Source organism: Gambusia affinis, linkage group LG22 (assembly GCF_019740435.1).
Source record: "Gambusia affinis linkage group LG22, SWU_Gaff_1.0, whole genome shotgun sequence".
Lineage (NCBI taxonomy): Eukaryota > Metazoa > Chordata > Actinopteri > Cyprinodontiformes > Poeciliidae > Gambusia > Gambusia affinis.
This window is the reverse complement of record NC_057889.1, coordinates 10982492-11007807: the sequence shown is the minus strand read 5'-3', so window position 1 is coordinate 11007807 and position 25316 is coordinate 10982492. Positions and strand designations below refer to the sequence as shown.

General features: G+C 38.7%; 3 protein-coding genes across 6 annotated transcripts; 2 read left to right on the top strand and 1 right to left on the bottom strand.

Annotated features, from left to right (window-relative positions):
* Positions 1 to 129: 129 nt before the first annotated feature.
* On the top strand, positions 130 to 12669 carry lin9 (lin-9 DREAM MuvB core complex component). 3 transcript variants are annotated; one of them, XM_044106579.1, is made up of 16 exons: positions 130 to 209; positions 348 to 438; positions 2298 to 2330; positions 2463 to 2554; positions 3123 to 3236; positions 3503 to 3633; positions 8404 to 8529; positions 8656 to 8813; positions 8908 to 9041; positions 9171 to 9299; positions 9822 to 9923; positions 9998 to 10078; positions 10171 to 10296; positions 10458 to 10640; positions 10749 to 10846; positions 11647 to 12669. In XM_044106579.1, the coding sequence occupies exons 2-16, from the start codon at positions 408 to 410 to the stop codon at positions 11750 to 11752; spliced, it is 1644 nt and encodes a 547-aa protein (XP_043962514.1). In that variant the 5' UTR covers positions 130 to 209; positions 348 to 407; the 3' UTR covers positions 11753 to 12669. The 3 variants fall into 3 exon arrangements, with proteins under 3 accessions (XP_043962514.1, XP_043962515.1, XP_043962516.1); XM_044106580.1 differs by lacking the exon at positions 130 to 209 and having other exon boundaries at positions 337 to 438; XM_044106581.1 differs by lacking the exons at positions 130 to 209; positions 348 to 438 and adding an exon at positions 647 to 787.
* Positions 12670 to 12806: 137 nt separating this feature from the next.
* mixl1 (Mix paired-like homeobox) lies at positions 12807 to 14027 on the bottom strand. Its single transcript, XM_044106578.1, has 4 exons — positions 13950 to 14027; positions 13628 to 13848; positions 13410 to 13527; positions 12807 to 13321 (listed from the first exon to the last, which is right to left on the bottom strand). Exons 1-4 carry the CDS (start codon positions 13993 to 13995, stop codon positions 12807 to 12809), a joined length of 900 nt encoding a protein of 299 aa, XP_043962513.1. The 5' UTR covers positions 13996 to 14027.
* Positions 14028 to 17968: 3941 nt separating this feature from the next.
* On the top strand, positions 17969 to 25308 carry acbd3 (acyl-Coenzyme A binding domain containing 3). Of its 2 annotated transcripts, none has more exons than XM_044106577.1 (8): positions 17969 to 18302; positions 19547 to 19688; positions 19976 to 20116; positions 20320 to 20478; positions 20615 to 20789; positions 21381 to 21627; positions 22580 to 22864; positions 23151 to 25308. In XM_044106577.1, exons 1-8 carry the CDS (start codon positions 18035 to 18037, stop codon positions 23363 to 23365), a joined length of 1632 nt encoding a protein of 543 aa, XP_043962512.1. In that variant the 5' UTR covers positions 17969 to 18034; the 3' UTR covers positions 23366 to 25308. The 2 variants fall into 2 exon arrangements, with proteins under 2 accessions (XP_043962512.1, XP_043962511.1); XM_044106576.1 differs by having other exon boundaries at positions 17970 to 18302; positions 22577 to 22864.
* Positions 25309 to 25316: the final 8 nt, after the last annotated feature.

The window sequence follows — 25316 nt, the reverse complement described above, 5'->3', positions numbered from 1 at the left end:
AGAATGTGTTATTTCACAAATAGGCTATTTGCTATTATCAGTTATACAGTTGGGAAAATTCAACATAGGATCATTATAGTGGACTTTTTAAGGGATTATACCCTCGTAGGTCTCACAATGTGCTAAGCCTCTAACAAAGACTAGTTGCTGAGTGCCTGAGGCTGAATCTGGTTTGGATATCATTCCCAACAGTTTTTCAAATGTTTCCGGTGAGAATTACAATCCCCTTTGTGGATATGTGTAATGTAAAGTTTGTATCTGATGTAATTTAATGAAACAAACCTACTTTCCTGTCATCAGTTTGCTGAGTTATACAATGTTTATTCCTCAAATCGCCCTCCACACAGATTTCCCACCCAGAATGCATTTTGACAACGTCTTTGAAAAAGCGGCGCGGCTAATTCAAGATGGCGGAGATGGACCAGCTGTTAGACGAGAGTGAGTAACAACACAAATTTAACAGTTTTACAACGTAAACAAGCTGCGGTGCTCTGGTGATGAGACAAAGAGCGGATAAAAAGCCAAAATCACATTCATGTAATAGAAATAATGTTGCCTTGGTCTGACTTTATAAAGTCCGTTTTAAATCTAGATGCACCGGTTTGTTCTAGTCAGCTACCGTTTGTTAGCACGGTAGGCTAGCCAGAGCTAACGTTAGAGTTGAACAAGTTACTTCACCCCAACCGAGTAAACAAATGCCATTAGCTTAGCTGTGAGCTAACAGATGCTAACTCCAAGACCCTATTAGCAATATCAAAAGGACTACAAAAGCGACGTCAGCTACAAGGTATTAATTTGTGTACTTGGGCATAGTTTCTTTAGTTCTGTTTCTGCCAGTGGCTTAGTTTTATCCCAACGGCTCGTTAGCTACGGTAATTTTACCTGGTTAAACGCTACGTATCGGCTTCTTAAGTTTTTCGTTCAACAACTGAAACTATCGTTGATAATGTAATTAATTATTATAATAACTTTATAACGTATTAACGTTAGCTGCTTTAATGCATGTTTTCGCGTTACAGTCCACACTTGACAGCTCAAACTTAGGGTGAAGGCCTTAATGACTTCGTCAGCTATTTCTACTGGAATTGTGTGGATGCTGTCAGGGTTAAAAGGTCCGCCTTGGATCAATGGTTCATGGGAGCTTGGTGTAATGGGAGGGGAGGGGATAACTAGGATATTCTCAGAGATTTAAATTCCGTTTGAAAATTGATAGCTAAAAAAAATTGTCTTTTTTTTAAAAACAACAGATTGTGGAAGTCAGCAGAAATAGCATATTGTTGTTAAACAATACAATGCTTGAGTCAATTCCTGTTGTTATATTTTTGTGTTTACAAGTCAATTTAGTTAATTCTGATTAGCCTTTAAGAGCTATAAATAGGTCAAATAAAAATGAAACACTTACTTCTGAAAAGCAGTCTAAAGTTACTGAGCAGTCTCTCTCTGTATCACTGATATCCTGACAGTTACATTAAGAGGCAGTGTTTCACTTACACTTTATCTGGAAATCTGAAAATGCAGTGCGCACTGTTTCACAAAATAAGATCATTTCAAAGTAAACAACAGATGTGTTCACCTTTAACACTAGAGAGGAAAATGGACTCCATTTATGTTTTAGGTTAGGTCATTCTCTCATTTTAGCAGCTACACATGTGCTTCAAGCTTCACATATTGTCAATTTAGTCCACTTATGTAGACCAATTCAAAGTCATTTGTGTTCATTCTAGTTCAATCCAAGTTCTTAAACAGTGCTGTTAGTTTGTTTATAATGCTAATTGGTAAAAATATATTAGTAGTTTAGTAGTAGTAGTAGTAATTTAACTTCCTCTACCTGTTATCTTCTGTGGTCCAACTTTTGTTTTAGTAGCCTGAATGAACACCTCATGTGTTTCTGTTGAAAATAATGTTTACTTTGTGTCTTGCATCTTTTGGGCTTCTTCTGACTTAACTTTTTGTACTTCATTAATAGTGAAAATGACTGATTAAGTCTGCCTGTCAATGGGACCTTGTTGTTTTAACTTATGGATGAAGTGTGAAACATTTGATTCCAGTCACCTAAAAATGTTCCACTTCATCTCTAGTGTACACATTTCAGCCAGTGATGGTTTGGGTTGAAAGTATTTAATTCAGTCTTTTTTGTGGGGGACAAAACAATATAGACTGAGATACAAATGTCTTAAATTATCAAAATACAGAAAACATGGGTATAAATTCTAAAACAAATTATAATGTAATTTAATTTCTTTCTATACTATTTTGTTTTTGTCTGACATAGTTAAATTTTTTTTCCCTTTCCTCAGGTTCCTCAGCTGAGGCGCTCGTCAGTCTAAAAGGTCGGTGGTCACTTTCTTTGTCTAGGTGCTGTCAGCTTCAGTTTTTCTTATGTTTCAGACAACATGTTGATTTTTCCTTAGTAGTGTTTAGTAGTGATGTTATTTTAAACAAATCCACTGACTATTTTACAGAGGGCAGTTTATCCAACACATTAAATGAAAAGAACAGCTTCACAAGAGCTCATAACACCCGAGGACGACATTCTTCCATCACAATGGACACGGTATGGAATGATCCGGATCATGTGGCTTGTTATTGTACCAGTGAGTTATCATATATTAAAAGGCTTTTTAAAAGTTGTTTTGGTATGGAATAACAAAGGGGCAAATTTCTCGCATTGGTATAAAAGAAAATCAAATTCTTTTTTAGGGATTTCCTGTCAATATTTATTGGATTTTTTTATGCAGGTTTGCTTTAATAAAAAATGAAGACTTTTTTAATTAATTTTTTTTAAGGTTTTATTGGCTCTAGTGGCCTTTATTTGATAGTTAATTGACAGGAAAGTGGGTAATGAAAGAATGGGGAAGACATGCGGCAAAGGTCGCCAGGCCGGGAATCGAACCCACGACGGCCGCGTTGAGAACGAAGGCCTCCTTATGTGGGTTGTGCTTAACCCCTGCGCCACCACTGCACATCCCAAGAAAAAATGAAGACTTAGTTTAGTTTGCTTTTATCTCATTACATGCCAGGTGCTTATAAATTCTCACAAAGAGATGAAAAGAGAATGTCTAATAATTGTTTTCTTTGAGCGATATTAAGTTTGTTTAGAAACCCTACGTTTGTTTCCGCAGCCCACGCGGAGTTCTAAGAGAAGTCGTTTGTTTCGGGATGAAGAAGAACCGCCACAGCAGCGAATCTCTTCCAGATCTCCTCGTAGGAGCCAGAGGGTCACCACTACACCACAGGTAAAAAGCTACTAACATGTCATAATTACAAAGGAGTTCGTTCATAAAAATTCTGACTTAATACCTTATTTTTCCACATTTCTTTCTAGTCTTCTGCCAAAACATTTGTATAAAGCTTGCCCTTAAAAAATATTAGATAATAAAAAATAAAAGATTTGGCATTTTTAGTTGTCTTGCAAAAAAAGCCTTGTGATGAGTCCATTAAACTGAATGTTCACTTATTGTGTTTGTATATTTACTTAATGACTATTTTACTTGTCTTGCAGAAGTTTTCTAACATCGTAACACCAGATAAGAAGGCGTCACAAAAAATTGGGTTGAGGTTGAGAAACCTTCTTAAGCTACCCAAAGCTCACAAATGGTGCATCTATGAATGGTTTTATTCCAATATTGACAGGTAAATTCTCACTTTTCCCCATAGTAATTAATACTTCGAGATTTAGGATACATAAATCAGGAAAAATGAGTTCTGCTTGTCATTTTAGATACAGTTCAAGTAGAAAAATGAACTGTGTCCACATGAATGTCCAAATTGACATTCATGTTTTGAGATTAGAATATTATGTCACTCATAATATTCTGACATAATATTCAGAATATTATGAGTGGGTATGAAAGTATATTTCATACCCACTTGAACTTTTCAAAGCTACTTTTAATCTGACAAGTGTTGTGGAAAAAATTCTATTTCCAAGCACTGTTCAGGTGAAATCACTCAATCAGGTTTATTCATATATTGTGCACAATACAGAGAGCTTGTAGGACAATCAGTAATGAAGCAGGTCTGGATGAAAAGCTTGCTAAGCTCTCCCAGGCAGAGACAACACATGAGTTTTATACCAACGATAAAGAATTAAACAAAGGGAGAGATAGTCTGGTTCTGACGCAGTAGTGGAAAAACAACTTCTAACCTTCTACATGAAACCCAAATAATTCTTTTGGTGATAGTTCATAAGCATATCATATGACATGACCAGCAAATGTGACCTTATAGTAATTTTTCCATGACATTTCCCCCCTTTTGATTATAAATAAATATGAAAATATTTAATATTAATCAACACATTTCCCTCCTCAGTCATAACACAACACTATCCTGGAAGATGTAACAAAAGGAACATATACGCAGAATCTGAAAAACCTACCGGCAGCAACCTTGTCTACTCCATAACAATATTTTCTCTGAGTTGGGTAGGAAAACTTATCTTGCAACCCCTCCTTGCCAGGGAGGCGGCCCTGTATATGTTCTGTCCAGGAAAAGTGAGGAGGTATCATACCAATGATTAAAGACATAAAAATCCAAGAAACAATAAAATAAAAACATAATACAAAACTAATTAAGGAGGAGAAAAAAAACCAAACATTAAAACATTTACAAAGAAAACAAACAACAACAACAAGAAATATTAGAAATAACCAACACAAATGTCTGTAACTGGAACAATGAGTAATGAACGTCCTTGTTTTTCTTCTTTCTCTCTCAGGATCTTTACTAAATATTTATTTCAGTCTTCACTCCCCACTTCGGCCACTCGCCAGTGGACCAGCAATAGTTCTTTGGTTGGGGAGCCTTTTGACGTACAAAAGCAACCAATGTTTGTTGTTATTTTCCATCTTTTCCATATTCCCTCATTCCGTTTCTTTCCTCTTCTGGAATGTTGGGTGTCAGAGGTTACTAGCACTTAACACCAATCTGTTGTTGTTTCAGATTTAGAGTTGTGATGTAGTCACATTACAGACAGGTAGTCCTTCACAGTGGTTGGTGTGGATTCAGGTTATTCCTTCCTGGACTTCAGCAGGTGTGTTGGTCACCAGTTACACCTGGAAAATCCTCTGGAACGGCCTCTGCCAGCATTTGGACCCGTCAGCCGGTCTGATGGCTGCAGCACTTTGGCAGGAAATGGAAGGAAGGTTTTCACTGTCTGTGAGGCTCGACAAAGCATAGTGGACAAGTTTTAGCAATAAGACAACATAATAAGAATCTTGGAATCAGTGAGAATAATAGCACACAAGCAACTAGTTTTCATGCATCAGTTAGTGCTACTAGCACAGACGTTTTAGCAGGAAAATGTTTGAACATGGAGCCAAACATAGGTGATTTATGCAAAACAGCAAACAAGGTTAGATCAGTAGCATGGTCACATTATGCAGAACCATCAACAAACTGCATCAAGTCAGGTTTAGTCAGATGATTTCAGTTAGTGAAGATCAAGGTAGAAATTTAGGATCATATCAACCAATTGATCAAGTTTTTGCTGAAGCGCTTCATTAATTATTTAAATTATTTAGTTTTTTTCATAACTAGTAGTTCCAGGACAACAAAATCCTTTTAACCTCTAAGTTCAAATTTATCACAGCTGTATTTTATAGAAACTTTCCTTTGTTCAATTTAAACGCAACCAAATATTATATGGTATACCAAAACATTATAAACACAGCAGTAGCAAGGTTTTGTAATTCTTAACACAAAAGGAAAAAAAATTAGTAATATTTTATGTAATACAGCATAGAATTTCAAAAAGAAAGGAAAGTCAAGGGACACCAGTATTTTATATAGGACCACTTTGTAATTCTCATTGATAACATTATATTTACTATCTGTGTCTGCAACAGTTCAGCTTTTAAATGATTTATTTATTTTAAAACTTTTCTTTCAGAACCATAGCTTTGGTTAAAATGTTCTCCAACATCTTATTTGTTATATTTCAATGGCATAATTTTATTACAGAAGCACAGTTATTACAGTTTCCCTTCACAGTTTCTCAATCTATGGCTCATGGACCCGTAAAGGACCTTTAATACAGGTTCTTCTGTTCAGGACTCAGAGATAACAGGGGCACAAAACTCTTTTGAAGACATTCTTTCTCACTAATTTCTAAATGTGTACAGGGTTAGTAGCAAGCAGTCTTCGTTGCAGTGGCTGTATGTGTGTGTATAACTTATCTTAAATGTCTTTTATTTTTCTTTTCGCTCCCTTTCCACTCCTGCTGCTGGCATCGCTGCAGTGAAATCCTCCCCCGTCTCTCTCTCCTCCGGCTTCCTGTCTGTCCAATTGGTTCTCGTGTTGGCTCTTTGGGTTGTCCAGATCATCCCTCAGTCAATGTCCATGTTGTCCGAAGATGAAAAAGGCATCAAATAGTTCTTCATCTTCTTCTCTCACAGCTCAGAAGCATGTTTATCTTTTCTTTCTCCACACTGATTCAGACCAGTGGAGGATTTTAAAGCTCAGTTGCTCTCAGTTTTCAGTCTGAATGTCCAGCAGGAGACCTGACAGTCGTCCCCTGAATGTGATGGAGGTCTTCTTTGTCTTCTTCATCTTCTCGATTCTCTCGGTCACTTTCATCAGTTGGTTTTGTAGAAGGGACAGCATCCGGTCCATGGGAGGACAGGTTTGAGGAGTTGAGGTCAGAGGTCAGATGCACTGCAGTGAGGCTCAGACAGAGAGAAAGAGAAGCAAGTAGAAGTTGATTAGGGCTTGTTTTGTTACCTTTCTTGTTTTTTTCCTATACATACAGTATGTATTTATGAATCATATTTTAACCTTTTGCATGGTCATATAGTTTTAGTCATTTAATCTCCATCCAGTATGCCTTTAGTAAGAAAGGGTCCCTTATAAATAAGTTTATTGATTGATACTTTTAAGAAATAAAATCATTTTTGTTCAAAGAGAGAAAAAATCAAACGAAACAAATTTTGTTTTAAATATGAAGGCCAGTAATTTATCCACTAAATATTTATGTTCAGCATTTTCTTTCCTTATTTGTTTTCCTCTGCTTCTAATTCACTTTGCAGGGAAAATTCCACATTTAAAATCATTCCACACATTCATTCACACCAAGCACACTCTTTTTTTATATATATATATTTCCATATTTCATTATCAAATAGTCAAACAATTCACCCTGAGGAGGAGATTGCTTGCTGGAACCACGTACACCGATTCTTCCTGAATTGGGTGGGATATCCTCTTTAGACTGCAAAAGTCTTCCGAGAATCCAACAAATCAGCTTTGTGGTCGCTCTGCCTCTTACTCCTCTGAGAGGGGCCTTTATTTCCAACAAAGGTCTTTAGGATTCTCTAAAGGTTTAGTTCCCCTAATTTAAAAAAACTAAAACTGAAGAAAATACCTGCCTTATTCACCGATAAGGGCTTTAACTAGGACCTTCAGCCTAGAAACTAGTGGTTCCCTTTATCATTTCCTCGGTCTAAAAACCGGCTGTCGAGGGGACATTCACCCCACACTTATGTTTTTATTATTTTTTGTTTGTTTTATTATTTTTTTATTATTTTATTTTTTAATTTTTTTTAATAATTTTTTATTTTTTATTTTCTTTTATTTATTCTCTCGTGGGACTCTAACCCAACGTTTTTTCTTAACACGCCAATCTCTATTCCCCAGGATGAAAGGTTTATCGGATCCTTCACTATTTTAGATTTTATAATTTAGAATTTGTAAAATTAATTTGTTAGCCTGAGTGAGTATCCCACCTGATAACAGTGGTTTTGAGTTCGTTGATCCCAGCGCTGGATCCGTGGAGCCGACCAACAGCCCTCTTCTCTCTTAAATCCTAATCGAGGTTTGAGGCTGGTGTTTAGTCCAGGTTGGCGCCTTAACGCTGTTCGTCGACGTCCTCGGATGTCCAGTCGAGGGATCCGGGTCACGGCACCAAATTGTTGTGGAAAAAATTCTATTTCCAAGCACTGTTCAGGTGAAATCACTCAATCAGGTTTATTCATATATTGTGCACAATACAGAGAGCTTGTAGGACAATCAGTAATGAAGCAGGTCTGGATGAAAAGCTTGCTAAGCTCTCCCAGGCAGAGACAACACATGAGTTTTATACCAACGATAAAGAATTAAACAAAGGGAGAGATAGTCTGGTTCTGACGCAGTAGTGGAAAAACAACTTCTAACCTTCTACATGAAACCCAAATAATTCTTTTGGTGATAGTTCATAAGCATATCATATGACATGACCAGCAAATGTGACCTTATAGTAATTTTTCCATGACATAAGCGAGCCTCATCGGAACTTGTATTCTAATTAACTGAATATGACTGTGTACTTATATTTATAATCTGTAAATATCTTTAGTTAAGAATAAAATTACAAATTTTAGTTTTTATTTATTTTCCTCATTAAGCTATGTTCTTTTACTTTTCCAGGCCTCTTTTTGAAGGCGACAATGAATTTTGCTTGTGCCTAAAGGAATCTTTTCCCAACCTAAAAACAAGAAAACTGACTCGAGTTGAGTGGGGAACAATCAGGAGACTGATGGGGAAACCAAGACGGTGCGCTTTGACTTTTACAATAAAAGATAAATTAGCTCATTTTCATTAGTTTTTCGACGAGCAACTTTGAACTCTACAGTGGAAAAGAATTGGCATCTCATTGCTGGACTCTAATGATCCACCTAGGTGTTCATCAGCCTTCTTTGCTGAAGAGCGAACGGCCCTGAGACAAAAGCGTCAGAAGATGCGTCTTCTGCAGCAGAGGAAGTTGTCAGACGTGTCGACTTGCAAAGACCTTCCCGATGAAATCCCGTTACCACTCATCATAGGAACTAAAGTCACAGGTAAGGTCTCTGGAATGAAAACGTTATGTGCTTTAACTTCAGTCACATCATTGCAATCAAATAATGTTTTTTTTTTTTTTTTTTTGTCCTTCAGCTCGGCTTCGAGGTGTTCATGACGGGCTTTTCACGGGGCAGATAGATGCTGTTGACACCAGCGCTGCAACTTACCGTGTCACATTCGACCGCAGCGGCCTGGGAACTCACACTGTGCCTGATTACGAAGTCCTGGTAAAGCGTTTACCTTCTTCTGTTGTTGATGAAATAACACCACAGTAGGCAATTGCTCTAACAAATACATAAGCAAAGGAAATGGTGGATTAATTATTTTTAATATTTAGCAATGTTTCTGTTTTACAGAGCAATGAGCCCAATGAGACAATGCCCATCTCTGCCTTCGCACAGAAGCACCGGTCAACACGCTATATACAGAACCTCATGACTCCTCCTCGAGCGCCCTATCCATCTGTTACCACTCCTGTTCAGATGGTAAACCTACATCCAATGACAGTTTTTGGTTTGGTCTGCTTCTCCTCAGTAGGCAGTGCCTCCTGAACCTTTTTCCATTTTGTAATGTTACAAACTTCAATGTATTCTATTGAGAATTTAAAAGATGATCAACTTTCAAGAGTCAGAAAGGCTTAGCATGAATTCTTACTCTGAGTCTGTATTTTGTAAAACTAGCTTCATCCGCAGTTACATTCCCATATCTGACTTTGTCAGTTTAATACATTTCTTGGCAAAAGTAGTATATACTCAGTTAGATGTTATGGATGCCTAATATTAGTAGTAGCTAATATTAGGCTAAGAAAACTCACTTCAATCAGGAAGGTGATCTAACACAATCACAACTTCCAAAAACCCCCAAGTATTGAAGCAAACACTGGATGGTCATTTTACAGCACAATAATTTTACATTTTGTTGTACTTTTGTCAATCTGTGTAATTGTCTTTTCGTATTGTATAAACTGGTTATCAACATACATTTTAATTTCTTTCTTTTAAAACCAGGACAATGATCCTCTTATGAACGCTTCACCATGGAAGAGCAAACTGCCCAGCACAGAGGGAGAAACACTGGGAGGATTTCCTGTAAAATTCCTGGTCCAAGTTGTAAGTATTTCCTGTCAAAAGGTTTGGATAATTAAAAATTAGCGCCACTTCAAACACATTTTTCTGCTTTTCAGACGAGGCTATCTAAAATCCTCATGATCAAGAAAGAGCACATAAAGCACTTAAAAGAAATGAACACGGAGGCAGAGAAACTGGTAAAGTCATTAACTAATATGACTAAAAGTAAATTCTTAGAAGATGCAGATGTGGCGCTTAACCTTATTGCATGTTGGCTTCCCGTGTTCAGAAGTCGTACTCGATGCCAATCGACCTGGACTTCCAGAAGCGATATGCCACCACTGTGCTCGAGCTGGAGCAGCTCAATAAAGATCTGAACAAGGTGCTGCATGAAGTTCAGCAGTTCTGTTGTGAAGTAAGTCAAAAATGAATGCTTAAATACAACCAGGCTCAGTCACTGAGATTTATTTCAAATCCCACTGTCTGTACTATCTGTAACTGTTTATCTGTAACCATGTAGGTAATAAAAAGTGGAGGACAAGAGGCTTTGCTACATAGAGTTGTTTATGTTTTCAGCTCTCTCCAGACCAGGGCATGGTTCCAGCTGACCATCCCACAGATCTGCGGCGGCGTTGCGAAGAAGAGGCCCAGCAGATGGTGCAGCTGAGCAACACACAGCGGGACGGCCAGCCGAGCGTGACAAACGCCAGCCTCACACACCTCGTCTCCCGCCTCACTGCGTTGCTGCTACAGATAAAGGTTGGAGAATAGAGAGACATTTTACCTCTCACGGCAACACATGACAGAATTAGACTGATTATGCTCATGTGTGGAAAATCCTTACATGGTGTCCTGTTTTTGATTCAGTGTCTTGCAGACGGAGGAGATCTGAATTCATTTGAGTTTAAATCTCTAACAGACTCCCTGAATGACATCAAAGCATCAATTGATTCATCCAACCTCAGGTAAACCACCTACAAATAGTTCCTTCTACTTTTTTTTTTAGTCACGCTCCAGGTGAATAAAAAATGTATAATTGTGACTTTAGATATATTTACCTTTTCATCACATTGCCACTACAAATTATAAGGAATTCTATTTGGAGTTTAGTTTAGACTGCACACAACCCTTAAAAATGTTATGCCATGGTGAAACACGGTTGTGGTACCATCATGCTATGGGAATGCTGTTCTTTTTGGTTATTGTTTAACAAATGCAAATGAATCTACTTTATTTGTTGCAATTAAATGTTGTATGTTTAGTCTACAAGCAATCAAGTGACGTATATTAAAAACTAAAATGATTTATTTATTTTAAGTAATAGTTCAGGTAGTTTGATATTTTTGGCCTGGCAGCATTTTCGGCTAAAGGTTTGGACACCCGTTTTAGATCACAACCTAATCATATGTTAAAAGGTTCCAGTCAAAGATCAGACTTAAATCCAATTAATAATCTTATTGCATTACTTCTGTATTTGATCGGGCTCACACTGAGCTGTTTTGCAAAGAATGGGCTATAGAATTTTGTGTCCAGATGTACAAACCTGGTAGAAAATAACGCATGCCAAACTTTTAAGATCTTTGTTACAACTTCAATTATGCTACTAATTGGTGTTGATCTCTCACATAAAAACTGTTTACAACCACAAACCACACGGTATTTTAAAAGGACAATTTTGAAAAAGAATAAACTAAAATTTGGGAATGAAAACTTTTAGGAGGCATTGCTTGTTTATTTTTTTAATCCCTTTTTAATCTTTTTCCAGTTGCTTTCAGAATAACGTTGAAATCCACGTGGCACACATCCAGAGTGGTCTTAGTCAGCTGGGCAGTCTGCACGCTTTCGCTGCCAACAACACCAATGCGGTCTGAGTCTCTGCATCCTCCCTAACACACACATAACGACGCCCACACACACACACACACACACAGGTGCATGCACACACTGAAGTGAGGCTTACTATTGCCGTCTCCTGAAACGGAGCTGTTAAGGCGACAAACATTGGGCCGTGTTGACTTTATGGCTCATCGTTGTGCAAGCCCAAGTTTGGGCGAAGTTTGTCTCGGATTCCTGGGGTTTTCTAAACAGAGGGAAGATGTCATGTATTTTACCCACCCATTTTATTGTGTAAAAATGTTTGTGCAACCAACCAATACAAGCCTGAAACAGTCTCCTGTCATCACTAACCTTTACCTTTACCTGTCACAGTTGAGATCTCCAAGCTCTTAGGTGTTATTTATTGGTTTCCATGTGCCAAACATTAATTCTAACAGTTTTATAGTCTGTATTTATTTATTTTTGAATAGATGTGTATGGTTGTGAAGAAATATTTCCTATCCCTAATGTTTTCCCCTGTAAGTGTTTTGTTCTGTTGCTCCGCCGCTGGCAAGCACAGGGGAAGCTGAAGAATGTTTTATAAAACTGATTGTAGATAATTGTATATTATATGATTATTAGGACTATTGTTAACATTTCTGCAGTATGTTCAGAAATGGCTTTTGTAATTTTTGTGTGCACTGAAAAGAGATTTTGGTATTTTTATAAAGGAGAAATGTTGGGTTTCGATGCCTTTTACTCTAAGATCTTAGCATTTCCACCTCAGGCATGGCTGCTGCTGCAACTCCCTTTTCCCCCCACAAATGAAGCCTGCATTATTGACTTAACCCTTAAGATCTCCAGTCAACACTTCCTTCCTGTTTGTTTTGTACAGATGTATATGAGAACGCCTCAGGGCAATTGTATATAAATGTTTTCCTCTTTTTATATTAAACATGCGATTTCAACTGCTTATTGTTGTTGAATTTATTCAAAAATAGATTCAAGTTAATACATATAAAGAGATTTCTTTGTTTGTTTTTTAACACTCAGTCTTATTACAGCTTTATAATAAATAAAAATATTATTAACATTAACTCTTTGTACACTTCACATAAAGCCACGGAAGCCAGCCATGGCATCACTTTCCCAGTCAGAATCAGAGTCACTGATGTCCTGTGCCTCTACACTAAAGACTGGAGAAAACTGGTTGAACCTTTCTGTGGACTTCAGTTGTGGATACCGCATTTGACCTTCCTTTTCCTGCGGGGATGACCTGCTGAAGCTTTCTTGGGTCGGTAAGGGAGGAATCACAACTTTCATCTCTGGTCCAATCGTTTTATTTGGTGGGAAATTGTCATACTCCACCAGAATTTGTGGGCCCTGGTTGCCAGACATGCTGGTTTTGGTTCTTGGATGGTGCTCCGATTCATTGGGATAAAGAGAGATGCAGCAGCTTGGGACGGCCCCGGCAGGCTTAATCTGTATCTGCTCTGCTGGGGCTCTGGTTCCCTTGTCGTAGATGCAGGAAGGTAGCTCGCGGTCGTAGCTGCTGGACTTGAGCTGAACGCCGGTCCAACCATCCTCTCCTGACCTGTGTACCTCAGTAACATGGCTATCATAGCCTGGAAAAGAAAGAACCCAAGTAAGAAAAGATCCCTAATCCAAAGGGGGCAAAGGGGTTCTACTGACTTTGACTTATTTAATAGGTACCTTTCTCTGGACACATTCTGCTTTGAAGTTGCCCAAAGGGGCCTCCTGGTGGTGCGCTGGAGACTTTAGAGGAGCCAACTTGGCGACGAGACTTGGCCCTTCTGTTCTGAAACCACACCTGAGGCAAGAAAATAAAAAAAGAGTGGTTAATTTTTGTCACAAGTAATCAATAAAAACTGATTCTCTTGAGTTAAATCCATCAACCTAAAGCACATTACCTGAATCCTGGACTCTGGCAGCCCAGTCAGAGCCTCCAGTCTCTCTCTCAAGTAGATATCTGGGTATTTGGTGTCAGAGTAAACTTTCTCCAGAATTTCTATTTGCTGCTGGGTGAAATTGGTCCTCTTTCTCCTGTGGGTCAGTATAGCAACGCACTTGTCCTCTTTCGCACCAGGGTTTGTTGAGGTAAAGTAGTTTGTAACGTCTGAGGCGCCATAGTCTAGAAGAAGTTTGGGGAAATGCGTAAAATGACACAAAGAATCAGCTAGAGTACTTGCTGAAACTATTTTTACAGACAGTTTAGATCCTGAAGAAACTTACCTGACGATCCCGCGCTGTTCAACTGCAGGGGCCCCTCTTGATACATCTGGAAGTGACTCAGATCCCCGACGCGCGTATTCCCATGAACCGCAGACATGGTCCTCTGCGTCCTACCTTTAGTGTCCAACTGAGATTGAATCCTTCGAGTTTGCTCGAGTTAATATATCCCTCCGCGATCAAAGGTAGTTGCTGTCTGGACGTGTGAATGGGTCAGCCATCGGGGCCGACTGGCACTGGAGCGACCGCGCAGCGACTTCAGACGTCTGCGGGCCCGCGGAGGTGTAAACCATCACACCCGGAGCGGTGGAGCGGCCGCGGGCCCATATAAAGGCGGGGGATAATGGAAGCTGCGGGCTTCAATACACATTGACAGAGAAAACATTTATCCGCTTCTGAAATGAGTGAAGCTACACTAATGGACCGGTAGTCTTCAAAGGGAGACAGTCGGAAACTGGACGGAAATATTCCCAACAGGGCAGGAGTTCAAAGGGCTCTCCGTGCGACAGGAGGAGGACAGAATCCTTTGGCTTGGTACTGAATTTGCAAACCCAGTTCATGTCAAGTAAAACAATGAAAAATTATAATTTAACTTATAGTTTGAGTTCTAATTTTAAACCCTTAAGCCTTTTCTCAATTTGTAATTTTATAGTTGAAAACTTCAAAGTTTTATTGGGATTTTCTTTGGTAGACATATTTTTCAGTTTTTTAAACGTAAAAGCCTGAAAAGTGTGGTCACCTAATTAGCATAAAATGGAAGGAAGTCGTAGCTTATAGAAATTGCCTTTCACCTAAATTGACAGGTAAAGTTTAGTAATAACCAGTTTACATTTACTTGAGTAACCTTTTGGAAAAAATTACCTTTAGCAGTATTTTTACTACACTGTACTTTTTACTTTGAGTCATTTTGTTATGAAGTCTAGCTCCTCGGAAGTTTTGGATTCTCTACCCACTGAATGAAAAACATGTTTTAACCAAAACTTCACCAGGCACAGAGATACACCCACAGTTTTTGTTAAAGTTTCATAAGTTTTATATTGAAAGAAACTGATTTGGAAAAAAACAACCATATTTTACCTGATTTTATTATTTTCCGTAACTAATTGTCAATTTGATCCTTGAAATACTATAATTTCCCCTTAACTTTAGATTTTAGTCTGCCTGATGTTATTTTTAAATATTAAATTATTCATAGTTGGATCAGTTACTCAGTACTTGAGTAGACTTTTTACCAAATACTTTTTTTTACCTCCTTGAGTCATTTCTTTGATGACTATTTTTTACTTAAATGCTCTGATCAGATGAGATTAATATTGAACTTTTTGGTTGATATGCAAAATGCAGTGTGTGGCAAAGAACACTGTACTTTCCCTCGGACAGTACAGTCCGAGGGAAAGTACCATGCCCCCGGTGAAGCATGGTGGTGCCAGCATCATTGTGTGGGACTTAATTTCTAAAACATGGCTAAAGTTGACAAAGTGAAGAGAAATTCTTGAAATTTCAGACTGCGTTTGATGTTCTACTTGTGCCAGAACAACAACCGATACCAAAAGAGCTACATTTCTTATTCATGAGATAGAAGTCTAGTCTTAAATCCAATCTAAAATTGCTGGTAAAGCCTAAAATTGCTGTTTATATGTTTTCTGTTCATTCTGACTGATTTGTCATGCAGAATTGTCAGATTTTCCCAAAGGCTTGCAGCTGTAAGGTTGCTGACAGCTTTGCCTCAAATGGTATGGATGCAAATTCATGATACACTTTTCAAACTTTTATTTATTTTTAAAATTATTTTTTCTTTTAGACAATTACACATTGTGTAGTAAATTATGTTTTAATAATGTTTTATTATTATTATTATTAAAATTATACTTCACTGTCTTCCTAAGTGGGACAATGTTAACTGGAATATACAAACTCCACTTCAAAAGAAGCCCAAAGGAGTGGCCAGTTGTTATTAGTAGACTCACCTGTATAGGAGAGGGATCAAGTCATTAGCCCAGCTAGGATCGCAGACAGGATAATTTGTCCCCTTTTGTTTGACAAGATGAGGAAGAATTAGCTTTTATCCGGTTAATAATTTAACAGTGCACTTGATCAGAAGTTTGGCGGGTTTTATGTAAATGTCCTTTGAAAAATTTGTGTTTTACCATATATGAAACTTCTCTGGGTGTGGGTTGACTTTAACATTGCAAAACAGAATCACTAAATGAAATCCAGACTCTGGGTGACTCACGAGGGTTAATCTCATGCTGTGGTAAACCACAGGAAAAAGGCTCCATGTTTGGCAACATAGTTATGTTAAAGTCATCCATTTTTTTGTCGTCCTAGTTCGAAAGAGAAAAAAATAGAGAATGTAAGTCACCCAGCCTGAGTATAGCAGTGAACTTGCTGGCTTTGTGAATTTGCAGTACCTGAGAGCTGCTGTGTAATTTCCCATCAATGTTAATGCTTATTGATCTCAGCGCTTTTACACCTTCACCTTTGTTCAGGTAAGGTGCTCTTGTTACTTAGGACTTTCACAGCTCTATCGGCCACTCTGTCTGAGAACCCTAATTGGATATTGCCTGTGAACACAGACCATATTGCTATGCAAAATTGGGGTGTTAAACTTCCAGCTCCCTTGTGACTGTCAGTGACAAGTTCTAAGAGAGCGATGTGCTTCCTAGAAGCAATTCTACAAATACAAACAGGTAGGAAAGCTTACAATTTTGACACACAATTTTGTCTTGATTCATTTTTAATTTGGGTGATCATTAAGCTTTAGGCTACAGAAATGAAACAAAACTGTTAAAAGGAATCAGTGTTTGTGTACAGTCGGGACTGCACTTCAGACACCAGAGATGAATAGGGATTAATGGCCATTTCAGAGTCAGCAGCTTCCTCAGGATCCAAAAACATGCTCACACCTTCCAAAGACTTGGCAAACTAACAGTTTGATCTGGCCCACATGCATCTGTTCTACAGACAGGCTGGTAGATCAACCTCAAAGGTTTGCAGAGATACGTGAAAATGTCAACTCCCTTATGGGCCTTTCCTTTCAGCGTGGTCTTTGTGTATTTAAGAGGTATTTTAGTTTTACTGCAAGAATGGTCAGATTCATGTGGTAGCCCATTTATCTACTCCAATGTTTTTGAAAATGTCTGACCTATTTTTAATTATTTTTTTTAACTTTTGTTTTTGAAGGGCTCTGGGTATCTTTCATGATTTCTTTATTTGTTTAGTTGATTCAGATGAAGTCCTTTGGTATTTGAACTTTACACATGACATTGCAACTTAAATTTTAGATGCTAAAGTTCATTCATAAATAGATGTTTCATCATTCTCATTATAAGGTACATGTTAGACATCTAATTTTATCAAATCTTTTTCCACACTTCTTGTTGCAGCATTGCTTTATTTTATACACAGTACAAATGAGCCATTTGTTAATGTGAATGGTGAAGATATATAAATCAAGCAACGGTCAAACTTAGCAGTTGTACTTGGAATGGTTTGACTGGTTTTAATGAGATGTGAGTCTTTATTTATTGGAAATGTATAGAATCCAAAGATTTTATGCTTGTTTTATCAATTCAGTTTATTAAATTATGCTTGACCTCAACCTGCACTGGCACTACAGGTGGAAATTAGAATGTTTTTTTCCCTACAGTATGTTTCCTTTAGAAAATGTCAATCAAATGTTGTACATTGTCTCTGTGTAAAATAAAGAAAAAAGGTTGAAATTAAGCTGCAAAAAAATCAAATTTTGCAAATATGGGTTGATAGTGAACACCAGATGCAAGAGAGACCAGGAGCTATCAAGGACAAAAAAATGTTATCAGAATAAGCAAGGGAATGAATATTCCATGGACATTCCATTGGTTTTAAGTAATGTATATTAAACAATAATTGTCATTCACTTTTCCTGTGATCCTACTGCTTTTTATTTTAGTTTGCTTTACAACGAAGTAAATGTGTAAATAATCCATTGTGAATGTGTCTGCCTTTCGGGTTAAAGCCTCGTCACTGTTTACTTGTTAGAAAAAAACGGATCTTCCGTCAGGTCTAAACGGAAGTAGGTACGTGGCTGCTTCAGCTGACAGTCTACAATGATGGCGACAGAGGTTCAGAGCGGCGACCTCGACAGCGCTACGACCAGCCGGCTCGAAGTTTCCATCGACGGCCTCACCCTTAGCCCGGACCCCGAGGGCGAGCAGAACCAGGTAGAAGAACCGAATCTCGCTCCCACTCAACCTGGGACAGATACACCGGCGGACGAAGAGGGCGACGATGGAGAGTCAGGCAAATCTGCGATAGAGAGGAAATGGGGCTTTCCTTTACTGGAGCTGTACGGACTGGCCCTTAAATTTTTTAAAGGTATGTTAAATTCTTAAGATGTAACTGTTCTGGCGCTGTTATGCAGGAATTGTTTTTAAAGCGCGTGATGTATTGTGAGCTCGGTTTTCTCCTGACTGAGGTTAGCATTTTGCTACCATTAGCTGCTAACTGTCAGTCGCCTATTAGCTCTCTAGCTAATCAGTAGCTAACGACATGTTAGCTGACCGTTGAGGCGTAAAGCAAGAGCGAGGGGCTTGAGGTTTTGGTCTTCGGTTGCATGCGATGTAAACCCGCTGTGTTTTCGGGGTTTAGGTTATTCAGTTGGAGTGATATAGTGGCCAACTGCTTGTCTGAAGCAGTTGGCCACTCTGAAATGAATGTGGCAGCTTACAGCGACTTGTTTGGGGGCTTTTTAACACGCCCTGTCTTTTTTTTTTTTTTTTTTTTTTTACTGCAGCTCTATGGAACGTTTATTGGTGCATTTTAATGAAGTCAAAGAGTTACAAATGATGACAGATGCACGCCTTGTTGTTTTTAGCCGAATTTATATAAATGTTGGACAGTATTGATTGCTTTCTTCCCAACTCCACTCTAACATTGTTGCCAATTATAAGGCTCTGCTAACTCTACAGAATAGCATGCTCTTGAAATGTTTCCGCCTCTTTTAATTCCAAGTCCTTCACTTATATTTTAAACCCATGCAAAAATAAGAGATACTTCAAAGCGTGATCAACTCCAGTACTGGCTATGTGGGTTGTTTTTCTTAGCACAGAAGACTACTGATGACTGTGCAAACAACTAAGTGGCCTGGTTGCCACTCTGCACAAAGAAAATCTCTGCTTTGTATTTTCTCCCCAGTTTGTCAGTTTAGGTTAGCTCTACTTGTTTAAATATCACACAGTACATAAATCTGCCTTTTGATCTCCTCAGTTGGCCAGTGCCATTATAAATCTGCTGGTCCCTGTCTACATGTTCTACTCTTCACTAAAAAAAACTATATATTGCAGTTGTAATATTTATTGAGTCCTAAGCATTGCCTTTCTGACCACCGTTTTTCTCAAAGAAGTCCTGCTTAGTTTATACAGATTGTCATGGTGACCTCCTGGTTCAGTCATTTAATTGTTACTGATTTTATGCATAGATGATCATATTGATTTGAAATTGCAGTTTCTTCTGTGTCCTCTTTGTAGAGGATCACATGTTGCAATATTCAGAGGCTTTCTTTCAGCATAGTTTAGCTTTAAGAATATGCTAACTAAATTCTTCCACTTTTTCCTGATCAGATAAAGATGGCAAGGCCTTCCATCCTACATATGAGGAGAAGCTTCGGCTTGTGGCCCTTCACAAACAGGTGTTGCTGGGCCCTTATAATCCCGATGCTTCCCCAGAAGTTGGCTTCTTTGACGTCCTGGGAAACGATCGAAGGTAACCGCAGAATACAACTTTACTTTCATGTGAATTATGTAGTCTTTATATTTGTTTTTGTGTTGTTATGAAAACTCAACATATTGACTCAGAGAGGGTGGTTTAGATCAAATATCAGTTTATGACCCCTATTATTAAGAGCTAAATTAAATAAGAACATTTTATGAGTTTGATGAATTTCTTGTACTGCATTAGATTATTTAAGTTTCTAACTAGCAGGTAATTATCGTGGCTGTTTGTTCATGATTTAATTGCGCTGTGTACCTTCCATGTTGCTTTCTGTGCAGGAAGGAGTGGGCCTCACTAGGTAATATGGAGAAAGAAGAGGCCATGGTGGAGTTTGTCAAGCTTCTCAATAAATGCTGTAACCTCTTTGCTCCTTACGTCATATCGCACAGGATTGAAAGGGAGGAGCAGGAGCGGAAAAGGTAAAGTATACAAGTTTGCTGCAATGTCTAAGTATTAATTTGACCAAAATTCCATCTACATGCATGACACACAATTCAGTTAAGGGTTGTATATTAATACAATAACTAAAAGTGCCTGAAGTGCCAATTTTGTGCCTAAAATTGCTTTTGATTTTCAGTCATGCATGTTTGAGCCCATATTCTCTGTTTTTTCCCATGTTTAGGAAAGAAGAGGAGGAGCGACTGAGGCAAGAAGAGGAAGAGAGAGAGCGGCAAAGGCAGGAGGAGGAGAGACGGAGACTTGAGGAGGAGGAAAGGTTGAGAAGAGAGGAAGAGGAGAGGAGACAAGCAGAGGAGGAGAGGCTGCGGATAGAGCAGCAGAAGTATGTGTCACAGTGAGGTGTTTGTAGAGTTCTAATGCAAAACTGACCTCTAGATTTCACTATTATCAGACATTTACAGGCAAACCTGTTATTGATTATCCTGACTTTCAAAGCTTTCCTCTGTTATTTCAACCAGACAACAGATAATGGCGGCACTGAACGCCCAGACAGCAGTGCAGTTCCAACAGTACGCGGCGCAGCAGTACCCCAACAACCCAGAGCAACAGATGAGCCTTATCCGCCAGCTCCAGGAGCAGCACTATCAGCAGTACATGCAGCAGCTCTACCAGGTCCAGCTGGCTCAGCAGCAGGTACCAACAACAACAACAACAAGAGAGACAGCAGCTTGGTCTGGCCTTGGAAAATATGCATGTCCTTTGAACCTTTTCACAGTGCAACCACAGATTTTATTGGAGTTTTATGGGATATACCACTAAAAAGAAGCAGAAGGAAAACATGGGTTTTTATAACTCTTGTAAAAAATATATTGTAAAACAATCTGCAACTCTGTGTATTTTATTTGTTTTCATGCAGACAACTTTTGCAATAACACCAACCTGAACACATGACTTCCACGGTCAGACATGGTGGCAGCATCATGCTGTTAGGACGTTTTCCTCAACAAAGCTAGTCAGAGTTTATGGTTTATGGCATGCTGCAATCAGCAGTTAATCGCATGAGAAATTAAAAGGAGCTTGATAATTTCCTTCTGATAGTCAATATTGTTTGAAGGACTATATTGCTCACAAAGACTTCATAATGCCTTTTTCGTTGTTTGTAGTTTCTATTTCCGTTTTATTGGTTTTAGTTGTTGTATTTTATTTTGGATATTTAAAATATTTTCCAGTATCAGCGTGGAGTATTCTGCGTGATGGTTAATTTTTGCTGTTCTTTGGTTTTAGGCGGCCTTACAGAAACAACAGCAGCAGAATGATTCGTTGATGCACAGCTCCTTGGATGCTAACAGCTTTAACAGCGGCGATGTGACCTCCGCCTCAGCAGCTGGGACGTTATGTGGTGCTTCACCACTTTCCAGTGAGGAAGCTCCTACGGTCAATGGAGGCCAGTCGGACTCTTATTCGGAGAGCATGGACAGGGAGCAGGAGCCAGAGCCGGCAGAGGAGGTCTCAGAGAACGGGCCTTTATTAGGTTTGTTGGCTGTAACTTTTTTTTTTTTCCCTCTTTTTGGAAAAAAAAACACACGCAGGATTTGAACTCGTAAAGAAAGATCCACATTTTCCTTTTAGTGCAGCTAATGGCAGAAGGAAACGACACTCTGTGCTTGGTTATGTGACCTTGAGGGCAGGGCGGATAAGTGCTGGACCAAGTGATACATGATATGTTTAGGTATCCTCTGGCCACAAGTCCCAGTCACAAAGGAAAAAGAAGTCATCCAGGAAATTGCATTGATGTTATTCCAAAACACAAACTGGGACAACTGGTGTCCCAGTAAGAGATAATGTGGAGGACAAAATGTGAGAGGGATAGCTGTGTAAGCAAAACCTCACCACTTCTGCTGATCATTCTCACACACATGCACTTTATGAACAAATTATTCATCAGCCAGAGATGGAGCTGGGTCATGTATCTTAAAAAAATCACCACTGTATGTATGTACACATATATATATATATATATATATATATATATATATATATATATATATATATATATATATATATATATATATATATATATATATATATATATATATATGTATATATATATATATATATATATATATATATATATATGTATATATATATAAAATTATTTTCTTACTTTTTGTTCTTAAAAAGGAATTAGAAATGACCAAAAATATCCTATTTCAATCATTCCGTTCTGTAAGTTGATCTGAATTAAAGGTTGAAATAAATAATAAATAGAAGCTATAAAACATATCATCATTACTCTGAACTATGGAAATCCAAGGATTACATTGATGGGGGAAAAAAATCCAGATTTTCCACAAATTAAATCTTTAAAACCAGAAAATTTGATTAATCAACGCATCACAGCCTTATGTAGGGTTGGGCTCCTTGTTTGGTAGCAGATCCCTTCAACAGATCACAAATTGCTTCTTCTCCCTCATTCACAGCAGACTCCCCACCAGTCATCGCTGCACCATCGATGTGGACGCGACCGCAGATCAAGGACTTCAAGGAGAAGATCCGTCAGGATCCTGACAGTGTGATCACGGTGGGGCGTGGCGAGGTTGTGACGGTGCGCGTCCCCACCCATGAGGAAGGATCTTACCTGTTCTGGGAGTTTGCAACAGACTATTATGACATTGGCTTTGGGGTGTTCTTCGAGTGGACAGACGCTGCCTCTGCTTCAGTCAGTGTGCACGTGTCGGAGTCCAGCGACGAAGACGATGATGATGAAGGTAAGGGATCTCATTCAGTTAGTTTGCATTTGTTAAGCCTTGAACTTCCTGCACTCAAAACACACTAGCAATACTAAATGTCTTTAGTACTGCTAGAAATGGGAAAAAAATCGGAAAGAACAGAACAAAAATACATAATGTAAAGTGGATTATCAAAGGAACAGTTTTGAAGTTTTGAAACCATAACTTTACAAAAATCTTGATGCCTTAAACTGAACTTAATTCAATAATTTCTCTATTATTTAATTCTACGGTCTAAACTTTCCCATTGTCCTTTTGTCCTCAGGTGATCCTCCCACTGAGGGGGAGAAGGCAAAGAAGGAGGCAGGGAAGCCTCACGTGGATGAGATTGTGCCGGTTTACCGGCGGGACTGTCATGAGGAAGTGTACGCCGGCAGCCACCAGTACCCTGGCCGTGGAGTCTACCTGCTAAAGTTTGACAACTCCTATTCCCTTTGGCGCTCCAAGAGTGTTTACTACAGAGTCTACTACACCAGATAAGCCTGACTAAAGACACAGGGAGAGTGTTTGTTCATATTTTGTGTGTGTAGGTGGAGATGTATGTAAAAGGCAGGCTGTATCTGTGTACGAAGGACTAATTGAACCGTTATGGAGGAATAAAACCACCAGGGGGAGGCAGAGAGACACATCGGGAGCCCTTAAACTGGAGATTTCACTGATGTATTCTGTTTGTGCTGGCCTGAAACAAGTTCCAACCATGCTACACATCTTGTTTGAGCCTTTTTGGGGAAAAAAGAGTGTGCATTCCTGTTGTAAATTCACTAACTGACCTTGCTGCACTTGCATACGCAAAGCTGTAGGAGTGTCCTCTAAACTTGTGTTTCACCACTTTCCCCCTCTGCCACCCTGGACTCCTCCTTCTCCTGCTGACCACACCGGCCCAGGACTTCCCAGCGTGGCCTTGTGTGACTGACGCCCTTAAAAACGAATGGAAACTCGGCATGTCCAACACTGTGAGCCGACTTTTCCTGTTTGTCGGAAATAGTGGTCATGTGTCCCCCTCAGCCCCCTTTGAGAACACAGATGATTCTGGAACTCCAGCGATACTGCGAAATGTGCTTCATAACACTATGCCTTTTCCAGAGACCCTCTGGTTCGCTTAAATACCACATTAAAATCATCAGTGTACACAAACATAGTCACTGTTTTTGTTGTGAAACCATAATGTGTTCTGTTCCATGGTTACTAAGCTTAAGTAAAGTCCAGGGAGGATCGTTTAGCTAAGGCAGAAGAGTTTTCAGATTACTGCTTCTTGTACATTTTTTTTTATCTTCATAACTTGATTCTGTATGACAGGCATATTGCAACAGCAGTACATTTTCTTTAATGGAGACTGCTGGCCTAATTTATGAAGGACAAGTGATAAAACAGTATGTTCACCTGAAGTGTCAGCCTCTTCGGCTTGTGAACTAATTCATCTAAATACAAGGTGCAGAAAAAACTTTAAAGTCCAGTTACTTCTAAATGCAGTTTTTTATTTTCAGGCAGCTGTTTCCTCTCTCCTTTTCCACAATGGGTCCTGCGTCTGACTAAACTAAAACACAAATCCCTTAAAAATCACTTTAAATGAGATGGTGTCAATATTACTTGAGAGAGTTGTGTTTGACTCCATTGTAGGTAATCTGTAGCCCGAGCAACAATCCAAGTTCCTTCAGGTCACGACACTTATGTTACATCTGCGCAGAAATCGGTGTTGCATAAATGCTGTTCCTTTTCTACTCTTCCTGGTGTGGATTCCCTCACATGCGCACCGATCTTCATCTCTCGTGTTTGGAATAAAAGTGAGATGACTGGCTTGTGTTCTGCATTCAAATTCATCTCCATTTATGCATCCACATGTTTTTTGTGTCTGCTGAATTGTGCTCTCAACGTTTGTTTAAACTTGGGGTTTGTTAAATGGCTGAAGGAAAAGGGTTCTTTCTTTTTTGGCTTTATCACACTGTGCATTGTGTGTGTGTGTTTATCCAAAGGCAAATAAGGGTTTGTTCACGAGTTTCCAGTAATTTAATATGCCTGACTCTAATGCAGTTAGTGAATTGTGGATCAAATTGTCACTACATATGGCTCAGTCAACGCCATTCCTGTACCTACAGATGTGTTTCTGTCGAGTTTCTTATTTCTAACAAGTTTGGTTTTATGTGGTCAAGCCTTGTCTGTAAATAATTAAATGAATGGGTTTATGTGTGGGGGTTTAAGACTTGGAGGAAGGCGATGGTTTTGGAAATCAATGCACTGTACTATAAGGTGAATGAGAGTTTCATTTTGCCCAATGACTTGTTAAAAGGACAAAGGTATAAGACTATTGGTATGACTGAGAAGCTCATCTTCTTTACTTTAAAGTTTTAGGTTTTGTTTTTTGAATTCATAAGTTGCAAAATCATTTTGGGCATATATTTAATCTTGATTAAACTTCATCTTCTGACCCTTGTCT